Source organism: Aethalodelphis obliquidens, unplaced genomic scaffold (assembly GCF_003676395.1).
Source record: "Aethalodelphis obliquidens isolate GAN/ISIS:26980383/991018 unplaced genomic scaffold, ASM367639v1 scaffold2, whole genome shotgun sequence".
NCBI classification, from domain to species: domain Eukaryota; kingdom Metazoa; phylum Chordata; class Mammalia; order Artiodactyla; family Delphinidae; genus Aethalodelphis; species Aethalodelphis obliquidens.
In genome coordinates, this window is record NW_020837946.1 from 70706382 (window position 1) to 70728616 (window position 22235).

Genomic DNA, 22235 nt, shown 5'->3' on the forward strand with positions numbered 1-22235 from the left:
CCTCCTATAATTCCTATCCTTGTTTCCGTAGAGAGCTTTCTTTCTTCCTTTTCCCTTATGTACCCTGAGGTCAGTTGGTGTGTTTTTGCTCTTACTAGATTACTCCTTGGGAAACCAGAAGTCAGTGTTGGGCCTCAGCGGACTATGTTTTGAGAAATTCTTCCTTCCAGCGTCTTCCAGAGTCTCACATCCACTATAGCAACATAGCCCAAAGATGTCCGTGTTTAAAGCTGTCAGTGGGATTCAGCAGAATTGGAGCTCGTTTCAGATGATTACTTCATGTGGCTATTTTACTGTTTTGGCTGACATGCTTTAAATAGTGTTGGTCCATTAATAAATCACAGCAAAGGAAATGGCCTTTTTTAGTATTTTCTTAAAAATAGTATTTGATCATAAAGAAATGAAAAAGCATACAAAAGTTTAGAGAAGAAACTAAGAATCAAAAGTTAATCCCTCTGCTGAAGAACCCCTCTCCACAGTTTATTGGTTGATGCTTAAAACATGTCTATGTAGTTAACCTAAACTGGTTCATTAAGGTCTGAACAACAGAGGACCAAATTTACGTGGGCGAGAGAACGAGGGAGAGAATGATCGATTGAAACGTGACTCTTCTGAAGGACGGGACGTGGGGTTATGGGGCACCCTGAATAGTGTTGTGAACATTAGATGAGCACTATTGATGGTCCAAACATCATCTGTCCAAGGATAAGATAAATACCTTTAAATATATTCATGTGTCATAAGAAAATACCTACAAACTAAGAACTAATCTAACACATTTACAAACTATACCTTATTACAGTTTACTTTAGTTACAAAGGCTATTTCACACACACACACATACATTTTGTAAACTGCATCACACACAGACACACACATATGTATAAAGACATGTGCATATTTGTGACCACCCAGAGGGGTGGGATAGGGAGGGTGGGAGGGAGATGCCAGAGGGAGGGGATATGGGGATATATGTAAACATATAGCTGATTCACTTTGTTATACAGCAGAAACTAACAGTACATCCATTGCAAAACAATTATACTCCAATAAAGATGTTAAAAAAAAAATGTGTGCATACACTGGGCATTATATATATATATATATATATTCATTTTGCTGTTTGGGGCACTTTACTAAGAACGTTATTTTAGGACAGTCCACAGTATGTAATAGAACACCCTTGTGTTTCAGTTCCTGGCACTGTGGGGAAAATGAATTTACAGATACTGTTCCCAGAACTTCTAAATCACCACAAATAATTTTAGAGCATCAACATAGCTTTGACATCTGTTTGTTTCCAACTACACCAGAAACGCAGGAAAAACAATGGGTAACAAAATCATTGTTACCATAAACTTCAAAGGCTTAAAATACTTTGTTTTCCTGGAATTTTATGTTGAATATGATTAAAGTAACTTGGTCATCAATTTAGAATTTATGCTCAGATTGTAATGTTATTCATAACGAAAGTAAACTTATTTCAGTAGACTACAGTGAGATGTGTAATCAGTAGAGGAAAAAGGAGAAAGATAACTACCCACTTGGATAACGGAGCACGGAATTTTCCTCCAGAGTCTGCACAGCTGGCATCTTAGCCTTTTCTTTAACAAGTCCTCCCCTTGCGCTGAGGGCACAGGCAGGCCTAGTCCACTCCTGGCTTCCTATGTTATAGCTGGGTGATCCTGGGCGAGTTACTCTCCTTTCTGGCCTCAGTGTTCTCAGTCATAAAGTCAGGGAATTAAGTGAGATAACATATGAAAGTTCCTCCCCCAGGGCTTGGCACAAATAGGGTGTGGAACAAATGTGGTTTCTTTGGTTCTTTCCCTTGCCTTCCCTTTTCTAAGTATGGAGTGGTTATTGGATATTCTTTTGTGCTTGCCCTATTGTCTGTGCCTTATGGCCACTACCTCTTCTTCTCTTTTTTCTTTTCTTTTCACAGTTAATTCATGTTAAATTAGTTCAAGCACTGCGTATTGAGCAACTGCTATATGAAAGGCACTCGGGGTAGATAGTATAGGACATATGAATGAGTAAGGCATGGTTCCAAAAATAATAATAATAATAAGGCATGGTTCCTATCCTAAGCAAGATTATAATATATATGAGAGAAAAAAGATGGATGGGTGGATGGATGGATAGGTGGGTGGATGGATGGATGGATATATAAGATGTATTAACTGCTTTCCCAAAGTAGAAGGAATATCAGGTTTGATTGGGGCAATGAATGAGTTTAGTTTGAAGTTATTACACATTTTCATTTAGATCCTGTTTAGATGGAAAACAGAATGTACTGGAATGTTTTTTTGTAGCACATTTATAAAATTAAATTGAGTATTCGATATTGTTACAGTCATGTTATTGTAGCAAAGGGGAAAGGAAAAAGTGTGTGATTAATAAGTTCCAGTTATATCATTAGGTGGATTCTCTCAGCATTATTTATTATGTACCTTATAAAGATTTATAGAAAACATTTTATTAAATTTACCATGTATTTCTTCATATTAAGAACTGCCTTAACCTTGGAAACTTTAATTTCTAAGTTACATGTATATAACAGTTCCAGTTTTTGAAACTTTGGATTTCTCCGTATTTTCTGCCTCACCTCTCTGTAAGGAGGGCTGTCACCATTTTGCAGTATTTAAAAAGGATGGAGTTTTGGGTACTGATGCATTGAGCTCATTGCTCTCTCCAGAGCTTGCTATTCATGTCCGCTATTGTGTGCCAGCTGGGAAATTGTTCCCAGGACTCCCATACAATTGGGGATATTGGCGTCTACATAAGAAATGCCTAGTTAGTGTGGGTATGGGACTGAAATCCATCTCAAAGTCAGTCACCAAGTTCTGTACCTGAGGGATTTCCTCCTCCCACAGAGGGTACCTTTTTTCAATTTGCGAGAAAGGTGTCTTCAAGGCTGGTGGTTGCCCTGGTTGCTCCCCTAACCTCATGGTAGTAAATGGTTAAAATGTGATACCTGAGATAAGTAAGACCGACTGATGTCAGATATAGTTGGTTCCTTGTTTCTAGACTGTGAGTAAATATGTGGTTACCCGCCCCCTTTTTTCTTAAAATGAGGCTCATCAAACAAATGTACCATTCTGACATGCGATCCTGTCGTATGTTATTCATTCCACCCAAAGGACATGACTAGAGCTCATTCAAAGCCCCAGGAGTTGGGCATGATGAGGGAAGAATTGTAGAATGTTCTGCTGTGTATGTGCCACAGGACTTAATTTATATGGTGAGAGTAACTATAAAATCTTACCAAGTAAGTCAAAAAGACAGTGCTGTCAGGACTTTTCAAGTGTACCTTGCTGTTCATATATTCTCAAAGATTAGCCCCAAAAGGTGAAGGCATATTATCTCCCTTACAGCCAAGGTTAGAAAAATAACATTAGAAGTGCAAAAGTTGTATGATTGCCCTAATTTGTGCACACTCTAAAGCAACTACCGGGACTTCCCTGGTGGTCCAGTGGTTAAGCCTTTGCCTTCCAATGAGGGGGGTGTGGGTTCAGTCCCTGGTAGGGGAGCTAAAATCCCCATGCCTCACGGCCCAAAAAAACAAAACATAAAACGGAAGCAATATTGTAACAAATTCAGTACTCTAAAAAAAATTAATGAATAAAGCAACCACCATAAGCAATCTAAAATAGTAGTTGCCAACTGCTGTAGCCATGATTTAAACGGTGCCAGGCTACCATTTCCCATGGCAAGGGAACTCTTAAACTGCAGAAGACACAGCAGCCCATGAGCATCTAGGTCTGCACAGACAACACGAAGACCAGCAACGACATGTAAATCTTGAGTGCTTGAAACATGCCTAGTCCAAATTGAGGTGGCTGGAGTGGAAAATACACATGGGATTTCAGATACTTAGGAGAAAAATATATTAAACATCTCACCATTTTTATATTGATTATATGCTGAATTGATGATATTTTGGATATGTAGGGTTAAAGAAAATATTAAAATTAATTTTCCTGTTTCTTTTTACTTTTTAATGTGGTTACTACAAATTTAAGGTTACGTAGATGGGTCACATTTGTGGTTTGCATTCCACATATTTCTATTGGACAGTGCTGGTCTAGGTATTTCAAGAGAAAAGATGGGGGGATGTGTCTATGATTTCTTCATAGTCTGTATCTCACAAAATACTGGATCTCTTGTTCGCTCTGTCCCACAGGCATGGGCTGTCTCTGTAACAAGGACATACAGTATCATTGGTTACATGTCTTTTTCATCCCATGGCTGTTCTGCAGTTTACTGAGTATGTAGATTACTTACAATCATTCTGTGTCATCTCTGCCGCAGAATCTTTGTGCACAATCTTAGTAGTTTCCTTAGGAGAAATGGTTTTCAGCTTTTGCTCCACGTTGCCCTCCAAGTATTGGGTTTGGCCAAAAGGTTCATTTGGGTTTTTCCGTAACATCCTACAGGAAAACCCGAACGAACTTTTGGCCAACCCAATATGACCAGTTTGCTCTTAGCAGAGGTACATGCCTCTTTTGCCATTTTTCTCTCCAACCTGGGGATTTTCTTTTTTGTTGTTGTTATCTTTGCCAGTGTGACAGAGAGTGTGTGTTATCTCTATTAGAAAAGGAAAAACAACTAAATTTCACACTCTGACATGAGCTGCTCAGTGTAAAGTAACAGGAGAGTATGAGAAAGGACAGTGTATCCTTACCTGCTTTAGATAGAGGTTTGAGTTGATTTGTAGTCTCTGCAGACGTGTATCAGACTGGGTGACCATTCCAAATTATATTTTGCATGACTATCCGGTCCTCTTTGCCAGCATGAAGACCTTAAGAAATAAATCATTTAACCTGGCATGGAGTACCTGGCAGGATGAGTCAGCCCATACATGTGCCCTCGAAATGAAAGGACACCAAGAGCAGTTAACATCACACATAGCTGTCCGAGTACATAATGAAGATCCTGGGGGAAAGCATCCTTCTTGACTGGGAAGTTTTTAATTGGCCTGGCTACCTGGGATACAGTTACATCAGGACCGCAAGTCCAATTAGCCAAGAGTTTACAAAAATCCATCCTGTGGCTTCTGCACTTGAGGAGGACAAATGAAAAAGAGCCCTGAACACACACACTCTTTTGCTTTCCTTCTTTTCATTTGCTAAGTGTAGAACTGGTTTGTGTCAAGAAATTGATCGTCACTGTTGTCTCTGGCACATTACCATTTTTCACACACAAGTGGAATAGTTCCCTAGGAGGCTGCTGTCCTGTAATTGTCATGTCTCAGGTTTGCTACGTGGTTGTAACAATAAGAGAGGCTCAGCCACTTGATGAATGGATGCTCCTAGACATCTGTGCTGCTTTCTTTCTCCCTGCTACTTTATATTCTGAGAAAAGCTTGACAGTACTGCAAATCCTTATAGGCCTTGGTTTTTTTCACTTGGTTGATTAGTTGGATAATAAAATTAAAAAATAATTTTAAAATATTTTTTAAAATATTAAAAAATATTTTTTAACGTTCCACACATTCTCTTATCCCCTTTGCAGGTGGTGATAGGTTACGTGCCATTTGCTGAGCTTATGTGTGTAAATCATATGCTTTACATTCTAGACATTTCTTCCTCTTTCTTCTGCGCAGGGGATCGGGATAGAATTTAGTCCTCATTACTTTGCTTTTTGTTATCTGATTAGCTGAAGGGATCTGGCCCTTTCTTTCTGAGATAAATATCTTTGTGTTTTCCCCATTTCAGGATAAAGTCTTCAATATACATTATAGCTTTTTCATTTGGCTAAAAGACTATAATTTGGGGTTGTTTCCCACCACACACCCCCCCCCATCGTCTCAAATCTCTACTTTTATTAGTATAAATTTTTAATTTGTGCTTTAAACTTAGCCTGGAAGGGTGACTAAAAAGATGAATTTGGGATTTAAACTTAGCCTGAAAGGGTGACTAAAAAGATGAATTTTGGATTTAAATGTTTGTGTTTCATTTCCCTAAAAGACGATTGTGCTGCATTATTTCCTTGGCCCAACACACTCTTCATGGCTCAGGTCCAATCTTGGCTTTCTTTAGTAATGATCTCTTCCTGCTTTAGCCAACAAATTTCCTTAACACACATTTTCACTGAAGTGGCTGTTTAGCTGCAGGAGGAGCCTGACTCAGATTCATTTTAACTAAGCATCTACCAAAGAGCCTGGTTTCCTTTTCTGATTCCTTTGTATTGGCTTGTCCTGGAAAGATGAGTCGCTTTCCCCCTCAGTCTCAGTTTCCTACCTCTGTAGTACAAGACTGGTCTCCTTTGCCGGGTTGTCATGAGGCTTGGATGAGATGTATGTGTGAAAGCCCTTAGAAAATGTCAAATGTGACAATTCTTTAAATGTTTCTCCTGGAAATCAAGCACTTGTCATAGCTTCTCTCCTGGTTCTTATCTTAACTGTCTGCATGTTCATTGTACACTCGTTAGAAATACAGATTCTCCATTCATTAGCTCATTGTTTACTCAGAAATATTTTGTTGCGGACCTGAAGTGCATTACTACATCTTCTCCTTTTCTACAAAATCTCCCTGCGTAATGTTGTGTCAGAGAAATGGAAATCTTTAGGTACTGTAGATAAGTGCTCTGTGAGTAGTAATGGAGGATTCCTCATTGAACAGGATGAAAATATTTTTAGAAGTGAGCCCACACAGTAATCATCATTGCCAACATGGATTTACAAATGTGGGCATCTCATTACACATGGTACTGGAATAGGTGCTTTACCCCTCCAGTTTTCATCTGTTTAAAATGAATGTACTTTCTATCTCTGTTTTCTTTAAGGTTCACCATTCAGGGTTCATGCTCGAGTTGCATGGTTTTGTTGTCGGTTTTAAAAATACTGGTTTGTTACTGTCTCCTGAATTTCCATGGCAGCTTCTAATTCTTCTGATTATTTCTTGTGTTTCATGTCCAGGCACTAGAAGGAAATTTCATTTTTCATTTACTGGACCTAAAAGTGCTTATTCCTGTCCACCAGTCATCCCCTGTTGCACTTGCCCTGCCTTCCGTCCCCATTGCCTTTGTAAATGAGGTGCATGGTTTGGGAAGGGCCTGGAGTCAGTCTAGAAAGTGAGCTGCAGCTTTAAGCCATTCCCTGCTTCTTTCTGATTTCAGCTGTTTGTAAGAGGAAACAAGCAGGGGCTTGGAGCAATTAGTGAGCCCAGTGTAGGCCTGGGTGTCAAGGGGGCAATTATCACCTTCCTCTGGATACAATTTGGAACTGGCTCTGGCCCGGTGGGGGCCACCCAGGTAAAAGAAAAACAAATATTTTGACAAGCTGAGCTTTGAACAGTTAAGTAGTGGGAAAGGGTACTTAATATTTACTTAGGACTTTGTCTCTATTTTACCTATGTGCTAAAACAGATACCATGTTCCTTACAAGGGAGTGGGAGTGTAGATTATTAGGATCATAATATAGATTATGTGTAATATGTATTTGGCAAATAAGCTCAGGAGAGATAATCACGTCATATCCCTCACCTCTCCCGTATTCTCTCGTATTCCCTATTTTCACTCTCAGCTCAGAAAAAGCCCACCTGTCCTTCCCATCCCACCCACACCCAGTGGTGCCTGGGATGGGGTCTGGGAAGAGGGATTTCATCTCCATCTGGTTGCCTTTTATTTGCATCTCATGTTAATGCCAGAGATGTTGCACTTTAAAATATAAAGAGCTTTACACTTACCTAGAAAGAACTCTGTGTGTGTGGGACTGTGGGCGGGAGGGGGGTGCGTGCGCACGTGCACACATAATGTATGTGTTTATATATATAAAACTGTGTTATGTGATAAACTTTCTGGTTACTTTCTTTAACACCATGTCTTCAGTGATTCTCTAATATCACTAGGATCTCAGCTAGTACCGCGATTTATTTATTTATTTTGCGGTACGCGGGCCTCTCACTGCTGTGGCCTCTCCCGTTGCGGAGCACAGGCTCCGGACGCGCAGGCTCAGCGGCCATGGCTCACGGGCCCAGCCGCTCCGCGGCATGTGGGATCCTCCCGGACCGGGGCACGAACCCGCGTCCCCTGCATCGGCAGGCGGACTCTCAGCCACTGCGCCACCAGGGAAGCCCAGTTTTTTGAAAGATGTTTTTGCCTTTATTCTTTTCGCTAATGATTCTGTGCATGTAACCATTACCCTTATTGACATTAATCTAACTGATCACCCAGGCCAGTCTTCTTTTCAAAGCAGGGGTACCAACCTCCCACTCACCAACTCCCTGTATTTTAGTGGTTCCCCAGATTTTGGGATTTTAAGGACCAATACACTAAACAAAAGTAATTAGGGTTAGGGATCTAATATCTTCTTAAATTTTTATTTTGTCAGAAAGGACACAAACTAAAACAACGACCACCTTTCATCACTATTTCATAAAAATACCCAGGGGCTTCCCTGGTAGATCAGTGGTTAGGAATCCACCTGCCAGTGCAGGGGGACATGGGTTGGAGCCCAGGTCCGGGAAGATCCCACATGCCGCAGAGCAACTAAGCCTGTGTGCCACAACTACTGAGCCTGCTCTCTAGAGCCTGTGAGCCACAACTACTGAGCCCGCGTGCCACAACTACTGAAGCCCACACGCCTAGAGCCCATGCTCCATAACAAGAGAAGCCACCACAATGAGAAGCCTGCGCACCTTAATAAAGGGTAGCCCCCGCTCGCCACAACTAGAGGAAGCCCGTGCGCAGCAACGAAGACCCAACACAGCCAAAAATTAATTAATTAATTTTTTTTAAATACCCAAAGTGTTTTATTTATTTTAATACCAGTATTTATCTAATACCACTACTTATATAATACCAAAAGTGTGAGAAGTACATAATTTTAGATTAAAGTTAACTCTTTGAAAAATTCACTGCACTTGTTTTTCTGTTCACCGCTTGGCGATCATCTCTTCCTGAGTTGGTTTTTGTGAACACCTCCTATGCAGCCATATCCCTGACCCAGGTCGCCTCCCAGCCCTGCTTGAACACTGCTAGTGGTGGCCAGCTCTCTACGATAGTTCTTAGACAGGATTTCTTTATAGGTTTTTCTTTTCCAGATGAGCATCTGCAAGGCTGTCAGCCATTCCTTCCTTGGAGGGTATGATTTCTAGACCTTTGTCTACCATTCTCACTCTTCTTCAGAAGAGCTCAGACTAGGTCAAAGGAGATGTTTAGAACAAATGCGTTTAATGTAGAAAGCACTCGATGAAAGCAGGCTGTTGTTATTCATCTATTCCTCCCCTCCTTTCTCCTGAATTTTGACTGTTTATCATTTGTCAGGCGCTATGCTGGGGCCTGACAAAGAGGAAGCAGTCCAAGGACGCATATCTAATGGGGCCGCAGACAGGGAGGTGATGCAGCCGCGCGCTGAGGGTGCACAGAGAGGCGGTGTTGACACACCGCCATGGGCAAGTGCAGAGGGAGCCCTTGGCTTGGTCAGGGAAGGTCAGAGAAGCCTTGCTCCTGCTGGAGAGGAGCATTAAACTGAGGCTTGCAGAATGACACTGAGTTTCCCAGGTGAAGTAACATCTTACAGGTCAGAAAATAAAGATGGATCAGGGCAGATGCAGGGACGTATATAGGATCTACAGGCAAGCTGGAGCCCTATGAGTTGCCTAGGGCTGCTGTTACAGAGTACCACAAACTGAGTAGCTTAAGATGACAAAATTTCACAGTTCTCAGGGCTAGAAATCCAAATGAAGGTGTCAACACAGCCATGTTCCCTGTGAAAGTTGTAGGGAAGATCCTTCCCAACCTCTTCCAGCTTGTGGTGGTTTGCCAGCAGTTCTGAGTGTTCTGACTTACAGCTGCATCTCTCTCCCCCACCCCTCCCCGGACTCTGTCTCCGTGTTCACATGGCGTTTGCCCTGTATCTCTGTGTCCAGATTTTCCTCTTATAAGGACAACTGTCACATTGGATGTAGGCCTACCCTAATGACCTTATCTTAATTTGATTATATCTGCAAAGACCCTATTTCCAAATCAGATCACATGCACGGGTACTGGAGCTTAGGACTTGGACATGTCTTTGCTGCGGCAGGGGAGCACAGTTCAAGCCATAGCAGTGGGTATCAGGGAATGGTGAGCCGGGGGCCCAAAAGCATAATTTCTTTCTATAGTCAGGATCATATATTTTCCTCAGTACAAACCTAAATCATTCAGAGAGCTTGAATTTGTTCCTAATCAAAAAATCCAGGTATTTTCATGAGAATAAACCAAGGCTTTCCCTAAATTTATACAGTCGATTTTTCCGCCCTTGTAACTTATATGTAAGACTTTTCCCTATTAAATATTATAGTGTTGGCTTTGGCCAAGAATTCATGCTGGCCTGTTGAAATAATTTCAAGTATTAATTCTGAATCTTACATTCACCATCCCCCCTAGCTTTGGGACATTTATGTATTTAATAAGTGAGCTATCAGTGACCTGATTTATGGCATTTTTAAGTGTTGAAAAAGTGCTGGCCAAGAACAGGGCCTTGCGGCACATCCCTAGATGCTTCCTTCGTGCTGGCTGTGACCCTGACCATCTGACTAACTCAGTCACTTGTTTAGCTAGTTATCCACTCATCCAAACCACATTTCCTCTTCCCAGATATCCTCGTCTAATCCATGAGCAAATAATGATTTTTATTTAGCTGAAATCAAAATATACTACGTAGCATTTCCGAGCAACCTGACTTCCTCACCAACCCCCAAAGGAAAAAGGGCAAACGTTAATGTGCGTGACTTGCCCTGAAGGACTTCACCGGTGCCTGTTCTTTTCACCAGTCTTGCTAACCTTCTATTTCACCAATCCATTCTGGAACTTTCACTTCAGATCAGCATTAGCCTTACTGCCTTTCATTTCTAGAATCTAGTTTTCTGTTCTTTTAAAGAATCAGAATGGTATTTTTCCTTTCCATTAGCACCTCTCCCATTATGCAGGTTTTCTCAAAACAACCAAGATTGGAAAATCCTTACTGATTAGGTCATGTAAATAAGAAGCACTTTTAGTCCCAGTCTTCATTCACAGCCCCCTTACTTGCATCTTCTGGAAAATGCAGTAAATTCAAGCTATCTTGAGAGTGAGGCATATTACCTTCATTTGAAATATGGTAATATTGTAAAACTGATACTGAAGTAACTTACAGCACATGACTCTCTTTGGTTCCCTTCTTTCTCATAAAGATAATTCCTCTCTGATTTTCTTAAATTTTAAGATTGTAAATTTTTAGAGCCATACTACTCTGTCTTTGGAATGATTGGTTATCTGCAGTGTCTAAGGACAGTCTTATTCAGAAGCAAACCAGTAGGAAGCCAGTGTGGGAGCCCTGTTTATCCTTTTCCATCAGATCCGCTCTTCAGAGACGTGACCACTGTCACAAGTGACCCTTGAACGAAATATCTAAGTTTAGAAACATCAACTGTGCTGGCAGGCTACATTAACATTCCCTTGCCTATCAGCTCAAGTGTATTTTTTTACGAACGATACATTTATATCATATCCCCAGATTTCTTAAGAGCTGAAGTGAGTAAAATAGATATCATTTTCCTTTTCATTCTGTTCTTCAGGCGGGCTTTTCAAGGTCATGGGGCAGTCAGGATTTGTTACTTAAAAAAAGGATGGCCTGACAGCATTTGGAAATTGATATGCTGGTGCCGTGTTCTGGATCAAAGCCAACATTAGTGTTCAGTCTAGGAAATGTCCAATTTGACGCTGTCCTTTTTTAGCTTGTGTCAGAATCAAGAGAAAGTTCTAGGTAATTTGCACACTCTGTTTTAATAGTTTCAGATAACTCTGTTTTGCTTCAGAGAGCATGTTTACTTTTACTCTCTGTCATGCTGTTCTTGTTTTGAATGAAGCAATCATTTATGGTTTTCGGTGTTGAAGTTTAGTGCATTTCAGTTTCTACAGACTCTGAAACAGTTCTCTGGCACTGTGTGTGTGTGTGTGTGTGTGTGTGTGTGTGTGTGTGTGTGTGTGTAAAAGCTTTCTAGTTTTGATTTCTTTGAAAAAGAGCTGAAATTTAGAGATAGTTGCAACAGGTCTGGGAACCAAAACTCTTCTCGGTGTTTTGGTTTTTTTCCCCCCAGCAACCTTTTACAGTTTCCTTTTTGGTAGCAATTTTTAATTCCATGTTAAACACCTAAATTACCTTGCTTCCCTCATTTGTTTTTTAAGCTAAATTGGGATAAAATACAAGGCGCCATGTTCATTTTCCAAGGCAAAATGTAGTATTTCCCTGCTCCCTGCAACTGCCAACCTCCCTGAATTCCCCACACCAAACACTTTAAGGGGAAACAATGTGTACTCCATGTTTATGTTTCATTCACTGAACCAATATATATTGAGGGGTTTCATTATGCAAAGATCTGTACTGAAAAGTAACCATAAAAATGGTAGGCCTGGGCTTCCCTGGTGGCGCAGTGGTTGAGAGTCCGCCTGCCGATGCAGGGAACAACACGGGTTCGTGCCCCGGTCCGGGAAGATCCCACATGTCGCGGAGCGGCTGGGCCCGTGAGCCATGGCCGCTGACCCTGCGCGTCCGGAGCCTGTGCTCCGCAACGGGAGAGGTCACAGCAGTGAGAGGCCTGCGTACCGCAAAAAAAAAAAAAAAAAGGTAGGCCTACAGTTTCTCAACGTTTTGTGGCTTAGGACCATGTCATTATGAAGGTGAGGAGAGTAGTCTAGTGCTCTCCAGTGGTTAGAATTGGAAGTGCTGTTATTCCAAAGAATTCTGGGGCCGGGGTGGGGGGGGGGCATGGGGAGAAAAGGTTAACATTTATTTGTTACCAGATATCTGTTATGTGCCAGCACTGTGCTGGCCCCCTAATAACGGTGCCGTGAGTTAGATGTTATCACGCCCTAGGTGATGGGTATGGTACAGATGCGGATGCTGAGGCCAGACACTCACACCAGAAGCACAGAGCTGGTTATTGGCCGAATGAGCACTTGAAAAGAGCGCTCTCTCTCGCGCTCTCTCTCTCTCTCTCTGTCTCTCTCTCTCTCTCTCTCTCTCTCTCTCTCTCGATAACTCCATCTGCTTCCCAATATAATATTGTCTTCCTTCTCGTAAAGTACTAGATCATCCTGAAGGTGAGATTGTTAAAGCAAAGAAAATACATTACAGGTTTTGTTGGGAGAGGAAGAAAATTTTTTAAATGCTCTATCATTGTCAGTTCATAAATTCAACTCAGAAAGAAAAGACCACTTTATATAGTTAAATTGCCTTTGTTTTAAAAGTTAGACATTTATCAGTGTTTTGAGACTTTTCAGGACTCATTTTTATGTTAGATAATCTACGTTTTACTTGCAAAATTCTGGGTTCCATTTTCAGCAAGTATTATTTTCTTCTGACATATTAGTACTTGGGAGCACTAATTTGGTCCTGACCATCTGTGACTGCATCTGTAAGTGCTGCAGTACAGTGACTTGTGGCAAAAATACTGTCAGAAGATAGTGTCAGTGACCCTTTGTGTGCTGTGTGCTCTTTAAAAACCAGAAAATACTGTAAAGCTACTTTACCTTGATTGCAGACCATAATAGACTGGATACTAAGCTATAATAGCAGATCTATATAATAAATCAAGTGCTTTATAGTTCTTTTCGTTTAGAAGAGAGGTATAAGTTTTTCATAGAATATGGCAAAAAGTGCATCTTAGCCATTTCTAATGAGGTAGTTTTAATATTCATTCTATATGAATTATTTAGTTCAAGCCATACATGCAGTACACAGCATCAATTGTTACTTTTGTATAGCATTTATAATAGATTAGCTGTGCCAGCAGGAATGTTGAAAAGACAGGGTAGCAGGAGTGGTTCTGCATTTAGTCAGAAGAAGTTATATTCATCCCCAAATCTGGGTGCAAATTACCAATTTTATTTGTGTTCTGAAAGAATGTGTTTATCTTAAAATTTCAGTGTTTTGAAAAACTAGATACGTAGATGTATATGTTTTCTCTTGAAAAATATGATACTTTGTCCCAAAGCTTCTGTCATTTATTCTCCAGCAGCTCACATGTCGTAAAGCAGCCCGTCTGGCCGAGGGCTGGACCACCTGAGGATGGTGTGCACTTCTGCTAAATTAATCTGCAGGCTCTGGGACTGGGGCTGAAATTCACTGTCCTTTCCAGGGTAGTTCAGAAAAGTGAACCATGGTGATTCCTTTTCTCCATCTCCTCTGCCTTCACAGAGGCAAGCCACTAGCTTTCTATATAACACAGATACAAATAACATAGGTTATTTTTCTCAGGTGTTAAGTTAGAGCATTTGAGGCTAGTCAGAAGAAGTCCTCTGTCTTAAAAACTTTCCTGTCTTTTAGAACCTTTCCATTCTTCTCCTAGCTCTCCTCAGCCCTCCATGGTAACTTCTTGAACTTGAGTGTTACTGCTTGAGTACGGAGAGCCAAAAAAATTAAATAGTAATAATAAACCAAAAATGTGACATCTCTCTTTGCTAATTCTAGCCACAAGATTTTCATTAATCTTACTAAAATCCTGCTTTCATCATATCATTCCGCAGTTGCGAAACCTCCAGCCACGTTCTGTTCCCTGACTCCTTTTCCTAGAACCCGAGGCCCTCTAGGACCTTTTCAGACTTGATTTCCGATCTTCCCCACACAGCTCACATTAGACACATTCTTCTGTTTATTGTCTTCCGTGGCCTACCTCAATTTCTGTTTTCCCCAAAGTCTTTCTTGCTGAACTTGACCTTCATCCTACGTTTATGCTCCTTTTATTTAGCATTCATCATACAGGATCTCAATATTCTTAATTATTTTTTAATATTAAAAATTTCTTACGTTCCCCCCCCCCCCTCACAATTATCCCCCTCAGCGGCAGGAATGACATCTTACATACTTTTCATAGGCCTTGGATGGTGAAGGGCATGCTGGAGACGTGCTGTCAATATGTGAGGCTAGATTTGATTTCTTGGTCTGGCCTCCTTCTTGACTGTACTTGTCTTTCCTGCATTCCATTCACCTTCAGCACCAGGTTGGGTTTTGACCTTCAGGGCTGTAGCAGCTTTTCCTGCCAAGCATTTTCCTTCTTCCAACCCTGACTTCCATTCCAGCTGCATCAGGTGCAGCTTCCTGTTCTGTTCCATATACCAGGAACCCTGTATGCACAAAGCACATCCAGCCGTACCGCACAAGTGGAAGGGGCAGTTAACGAATGTTAGGACAAATACCGTATGCTAACACATATATATGGAATTTAAGAAAAAAAAATGTCATGAAGAACCTAGGGGTAAGACAGGAATAAAGACACAGACCTACTAGAGCATGGACTTGAGGATATGGGGAGGGGGAAGGGTAAGCTGTGACAAAGCGAGAGAGTGGCATAGACATATATACACTACCAAAGGTCAGGTAGATAGCTATTGGGAAGCAGCCGCATAGCACAGGGAGATCAGCTCAGTGCTTTGTGACCACCTAGAGGGGTGGGATAGGGAGGGTGGGAGGGAGTGAGATGCAAGAGGGAAGAGATATGGGAACATATGTATATGTATAACTGATTCACTTTGTTATAAAGCAGAAACTAACACACCATTGTAAAGCAATTATACTCCAATAAAGATGTAAAAAAAAAAAAAGTTAAGCCAAAATGACTGGAATTAAAAATGGAATATCTTTCTGTACCTTTAATTTTTGTACATCTTAGAAGTCTTACAGAAACAGTGAAACTCTTCAAGGCCAAAAAGGTGAAGTCTTAGAAAATCTGTCTGATATTGATTGCCTAATTTTAAAATTTCACATACATATACCTCATCCTCAAATGCTTACCACTTCCTATACCAAGTAGATAAAGAAAATAGAATGAGCTGAATTGTTCAAGGTACTGAGGATTCAGGGTAACATGGGTAAATGACTCCTTCTGCTAGAAAGCAGAACTAGAGAGCTCTTTCAGGCCTCATTGTGCAGCAAACTTTTCTATTAGCAAAATGAATGTAATTTATACTTTCTTTTCCTTCCCCTATTCAACCACGGTTAGAAGACCTAAAGCAAATTGTAGGAAATCCCCTTTTCCTGGGAGGCCATTGGAAAGATAAAGCAGCAAAAAAAAGCAAGTTAGAAAATGCATGTACAGTATCATCTGGGTGTGGGTGTATGTCTGTGAATTATTTTCCCTTTTCCCCCCACAAGTCCACAGTAACAAAGGGCTCCTAGTTCCCAAATCCGTTCCCACCAAATAGATCCCTGCATTAGTCCTTCTAAGCTTTAAAGCCAGCCATACCTCCTCTTCACTGATACATTTGTTCTCTTGGGCCTCTTATTCCAAATAGAACAATGTTGTCTACCCAGGAAGTCAGGGAACAACTTTCTGAATGTTGTCAGCATCTGTGTTAGAGTCTTTAGCAGTTCCAGGGTCTGCCCTCATCCTCATGCCACTTGTTTGGAACTGTGCAGATTCACAGTGGGGGCAGCTTTGAACCTCTGGAACAGTCTGTGGTTGGCGACCAAAGTTTCCACACTTGTCAGCATGATTGGCCAAGCCAACTTCTGTCTCCCTTCTTTGCTGCTGTGTAACCTTTAGTGGGTCCCTTACTCACTCCGCTCCTTCGTTTCACAACTGCAAAGTGGGAATAAAACTTCACCTACTCAAAAGGTCACTGTGAAGATTAAAATAATTGACCTAAATCACATAAAACAGTGCCTGACATAACATAAAAGCTGTATAGATGTAATCTGTTAACTTCTGTTATTCCCCTGAGTTAATTCACTAGGTCATAGGCTTTCCATTGTGGATACTGATTTGATAGCCCATAGAGGTTTGGTTTTTTTCTCATTTCAATCCCCTCTCCCTCCTTCTTGCTAATTATTGTCATTTGCACGGGCACAGCCTCTCTCACAGTGGCAAGTTTCTTTGTCCTTCAAAGGCAGTTCAGCTCTTAAAGCAAACAAAAGCAATCATCCTATATGCATGAGCAATATCCCACCCTTTTTCACATCGTTTTTTGTTTACATTATAGGTGTACACTTTTTCTTTCTGTTTTTTTTCCACACACCCATTGCTTTTTTTAAGTTTAATAACATTTGTAAAATAAACTAACATAAACCTTGCCAATGACCCTATGGTGCCTTAATTGAGTTTCCAACTGGGATGACCAATACTAAAATAACTCGTCAACCCTTACCGCCATCTGTTGGTGGTGGGTGGAATGAACTCTATTCTCCAGAGCCTTGGCTTGTAACTGGCCATGTTCAAAAGCTCCAAGTTCCCTAGTAGATGAGAGAGAGGAGAAAGAGACTATGTGTGCGCGCCTGAGTGCCATGTGCAGACACTTGTACGTGCACACTGGACAAAATCTGTAAGGATGGGCTTCCCTGGTGGCGCAGTGATTGAGAATCTGCCTGCCAATTTAGGGGACACGGGTTCAAGCCCTGGTCTGGGAAGATCCCACATGCCGCGGAGCAACTAGGCCCGTGAGCCACAACTACTGAGCCTGCGCGTCTGGAGCCTGTGCTCCGCAACAAGAGAGGCCGTGATAGTGAGAGGCCCACACACCGCGATGAGGAGTGGCCCGCGCTCGCCACAACTGGAGAAAGCCCTCACACAGAAATGAAAACCCAACACAGCCATAAATAAATAAATAAATTTAAATTTTTTAAAAAATCTATAAGGATACGCATCAATCCATTTAACGTTTCGTATTCAGGACTTTAGGTGATTCTAATATTTCAGTCTGCTTTTCTGTGTCTTCTAATAAGAAATACGCATTTCTCTTGTAATTATGGTAAATTTTCAAAAAGGTAGAATTAATGAAGGACTAAGTGGTGGGGAGGCAGAGGAGAAAATGAAGCTTTATTTTAGTAAGTGCAAACTAAAATATGCTTAGATTTTATATTATAGCAGATGAAAGAAGAAATGGAAATGGGGGAGAAATGACAAAAGCTGTGGTACAAACAAAAGAAACTTGGGTAGCTTCTAAGGGAAAGGTTTTATTAGCCAGTAGGTTTAAATGTGAGATTTTTACTTGTTATCCTCTCCCTTTGAAATTCTCATTATTCTGTAGTCATGTCTCTTAATTACTCTTTATCCTTTTACTGTCAGAGCTTCCTCTGGAGTGGATTAATCTACTCCCAGCAAAGAATATTATATTCTGGGTAGCCAGGACTGTGCGTCTGAGCCTTGTTACTTTAAGCTGGGTAAAACCCACAGAATCTTCATATTCACATTTTCCCCGTTAAATTCTGCAGCTTGCTTTCTTGGGCATGCATCTCCTTGGTGTCCTTGGAGTGTGAATCCTGCCAGTGAGGAGGCCTGTTTTCTCCTAATAAATCCTATGTCGCTGTTACTTGACTTTTTTTTTTTTTTTTTTTTTTTTTTACAAATTACGTTGCAGATAGGAACAAGGGGAGGTGAAAATCTAGTTGCTTTATGAATTTCTATCCAGATATCTGTTACTCTTGCAGGCACTGCTGATCAACAATAGAATTAGACTAAATGTTAATCATCTGTAATGACTTCTCCCCCCGCTCCATCCCATCCCTTGCCTCACATTATTAAATCTTACTACAGATAAGACTAGCAGAGGGGAATTGCTCTGAAGCCTGCTGCCCCCTTTCCTGTTCCTTGAGGTGCCATTTGCCAGACGGCTCGTCCCCATATTGTAGATCCTTTCTCATGTCATCAGAAGAACTTGTTCTGTACTCCATTCCCACAACATGGTGACTGCATCAGCCCCTGAGAAGCTAACTGAGTGAACAGCTCACAGAAAAAGATATTGTAGGAGAGGAAAAGGCTTCAAAACCCTGCCCCACCACCACCCCGGGTAACTCCAGAGAAGCGTCTCACTGACCCTCTGATTGCATGGAGGCTAGTATGCAGTAGTACCACAGAGTGAAAACTGTTTTGACTTTCTGGGAAGTCATGGGCTTTCAGTGTTAACCCACAAATCATGATGAAAACCACAATAGAAAGTAAAACCGATAAATTTCAGACATATTTCTTCTCCTGCACACACCCCGCATCCCTCCTTCAACCATGAACCACATACTTATTTCTTGTGTCTAAAACAAACAAACAAAAAACTTGCTTTGGTTTGAAAAATAAATCTCTTCCAATCCCTTAATAGATCTTCCACTTTTTTCCTCACCTTTCATACTCTGAGTATGTAAAGGAAACATTGTTTCTCAAAATTATGTCATAGATAAATTGCAGTGAACACTTAAATTTAACTGTTTTTGAGCTTTGAGGTTTTAGGCGAGATCTTAGTCTCAAAATTTCTATGAGCTTTTGTTTTCCCATTAGCAAAAATGGGAATAATAACAGCTACCTCATAAGACTGTTGTGAAGTTAAATAAGACCATACATACAAAGTGCCTAGAAATTTAGGAACTGAGTAAATGTTATTCCTTTTCTGGTTTCTTATAAAATCGCCCACTAAATGGTTGAGGCGATTAGGGAGAGTTTCGTGGAAAAGTTAGTGTTGCAACAGGTTCTTTAAGTTCAAGCATGGATAGAAGGGGGCAATGGAGAGATAAGAGAACCATGTTCCAAGTAATGCAGCAGACTGGGTTGGAAGGACCAGAGGCTAGAGGCAAGAACTATGATATGCCTTTTGTATAGGTGTAGGCACAGTGAAGGGAAGGAGTGAATATCACACACATGTCCGAGGCAAAACTCAGAAGAGTGATTGACTGACTGGATTCAGGAATGGCTGAGTTGAAGATGTCTCAAGGACCACAAGCTTGGTGGAAGATTGGGAATGTGATGATGCTATTGAATGAAATGAGATATGAAGAGGAGACAAGGAAAATGCGTTTGAGGTTCTTTGGGGGTGGGATTTAGAAAATAGTGGACATGAGGTAACATCTAACTAGATATTTAAGTATCTTAGTAAGATACTAAGTTAAGTAAAAAGAAGACAAAAACTAAAGCTTTGGTTAGATTAAAAAAAAACAGGAAGGAGAAATGGGCTTCATCAAAGAAGATGTATAAGTTAAATCTGTGGCACTGGATACATTTCCTAGGAAAAGGAAGGGTTAAGGGGCTGATTATCAAATGTGATGAAAGTACTTGGTTAAGGAGAGAGAGGAGGAAGCTGAATGGGCCAAAAAAAAAACCACTGAAAGAGTGCCCAGAAAGGTAGGATGAGGTCCTGAGAGTGAAGGTCCTAGAAGCATAGGTGTGGAAATAAGGAGAAATGTCAGATGTAGCAAAGATCAAAGAGAACCCAAACCAGAGTGGAGTGTGGCGTGGATTGAGTCTAGTGCTCTCAGGAGCCTCTTCACTTTTCCTGCTTCCCACATCTTCCTCTCTCCATGTCTTCTTCCCCATTATTAATGTGGAGAGCAGAACCAGAAGGGTAGAAGGCCAGCCCCTGACCTTCTCTAAATTTGCTTTCTTCTGTTTGGTTTACAAAAGACCCTGAACTCTGTGACCGCAAGCAAAGTCTCTTAATCTCTATGACTCCCAATCCCCTTATCCTACATTGGAGTCATACCAGTTTTCTTCCCTACTTTTGCAAAGGGCTGTGATAGGGATGCAGTCTAAAAGCGTTTTCAGCTAGAACTTGTGCAAAGGAGAGAGTGCTGGTACATATCAAGCTGTCCATAACCTAGGTAGATAAATGGTTGCTATAAGGTGGTCTTTAAATCACTTATTGTTTCTGTTTTGCAGAGTTTAAAAAAAATTTTTTTTTGTAAGCTTAGTGACCTGTGTTAAGGTTGTTATAAATACTCAGAATCTCTACAGGGAATTGAAGGTGTTTGTGTAGCCTTATGCCTCTTGGATGTAATTGTCATTTGAACCTTAAATTATCTTTACTTTCATGTGCCCAGTTAGTAATCATTTGAATACATGATTACACAGAGTGAAGATTAACTGAGGGAGAGAGGTGGCCCAAGCCATTTGTTTCCTCTAGATAAGTATCTTTCAGCTTGTTCAATACATAAAATAGAAACCTGCAACATTTAGAATGGTTTAAAGTGCTGCACAGATACTTCCATTTTCTAAAACTTTTAAGAGTCTTTTTAGTCCTCAGCAGAAATCACGAGAAAGTAGTATTAGAGAAAATGTGAAATTTTTAAAGTAAATACCTAGGAAAGTAAACTTTTGGAATTTGCCACATCTAAATGGGGAAATGTCTCAGATACCTCAAGTATGTTATGTGCATTCCCCAAAAACCTAGTAATTTTTAAGAGTTATTTTTCAAAGGTTTTTCTTCTCCGTTTTTAGAAGACAAACATAGCGGTGCTTTGCATTGTGGTCTGGTCACTGTGAAAGGGTGTAGGTAGTACATATATTTAAACTCTGCTGCCCCTTTGTTTCTGATAGCAGTGCCCTCAATTTTAATATTCTGAATTTTTTTCCTTCTTCTTCCAACTTCTGTTGTACATTAAGGAATTTGAACACATTTTTCATACAAACCCTCATAAAAGTAATGCTTAATTCCTGATTCATTGGTTTATATTTTTGCATTGCCTGTTTCTTGCACACACGTGCCCACACACACATTAGTGAGTACACCGTATAACTATTATTACAGCATTAAAAGAGGTCTTAATAAAGGTATTTATAAAGTTGTCAAAATCTTAGGTAAAAAAGACCTGTTTTAAATAACACATCAAGTGTGTTAAAGATATATACACATACGCACCTTTCTGTGGTGATGTAGAGCCATGCAGAGCTGCCTGCAAAAGCAAAATGAATAGATAAGATCCAGGCAGCTTTCCCACCATGATTAGTTCATAAAGGCTATGTTGATCTTAGTACTTTCCATTAACACTTCTGTAGCCTTGCCTTTGGGTTTGTATTTGACCACAGACATGGTGTTACTAGACGAAACTATTTTTATAGAGCTCACATTCCATTTTTTTGGTCCCAAGATCATCAGGTAAGTACCTGATTCCTCAAAGCTAAACATCAAACTGTAATCCAGAGATTCAAATGAGAGGCCTAGCTGTTCCCCCTTTTTAGTTTAGTTTGTGTTTCGAATTCTCATTTCCCGTCCCCTAGTAAAGAACATTTTGTACTTGAAAGTTTGCAGTTGTTTGATAAGTGTGTGTGTTCTCTGGACTTAGACATTAATAAAGGTTCCTCAATTATAACTTCTTTTTTTCCCTTTTTTTTCTTAGATATGGGAAAATTGTTTCCACGAAGGCAATTTTGGATAAGACAACGAACAAATGCAAAGGTATGTTTCGTTGGCTGTTGATTTGCTAAATCAGGGCTTTAGAAAAATAATGGAATTTTAAACTTGATCTTTGGTTTCAAAACTACCTCCATTTATTAAAATCCAAATCTTACATGTCACCCAGT

General features: G+C 40.6%; 1 protein-coding gene across 17 annotated transcripts in view; it reads left to right on the plus strand.

Annotated features, from left to right (window-relative positions):
* The window catches only part of RBMS1 (RNA binding motif single stranded interacting protein 1), a 213007-nt gene that overhangs the window by 147419 nt on the left and 43353 nt on the right, over window positions 1–22235 (plus strand). For all 17 annotated transcript variants that reach the window (XM_027130122.1, XM_027130248.1, XM_027130133.1 and 14 more), the window contains exon 3: window positions 22052–22110. In XM_027130122.1, the coding sequence (XP_026985923.1) occupies window positions 22052–22110 (59 nt within the window). The remainder of the gene's footprint in view (window positions 1–22051; window positions 22111–22235) is intronic.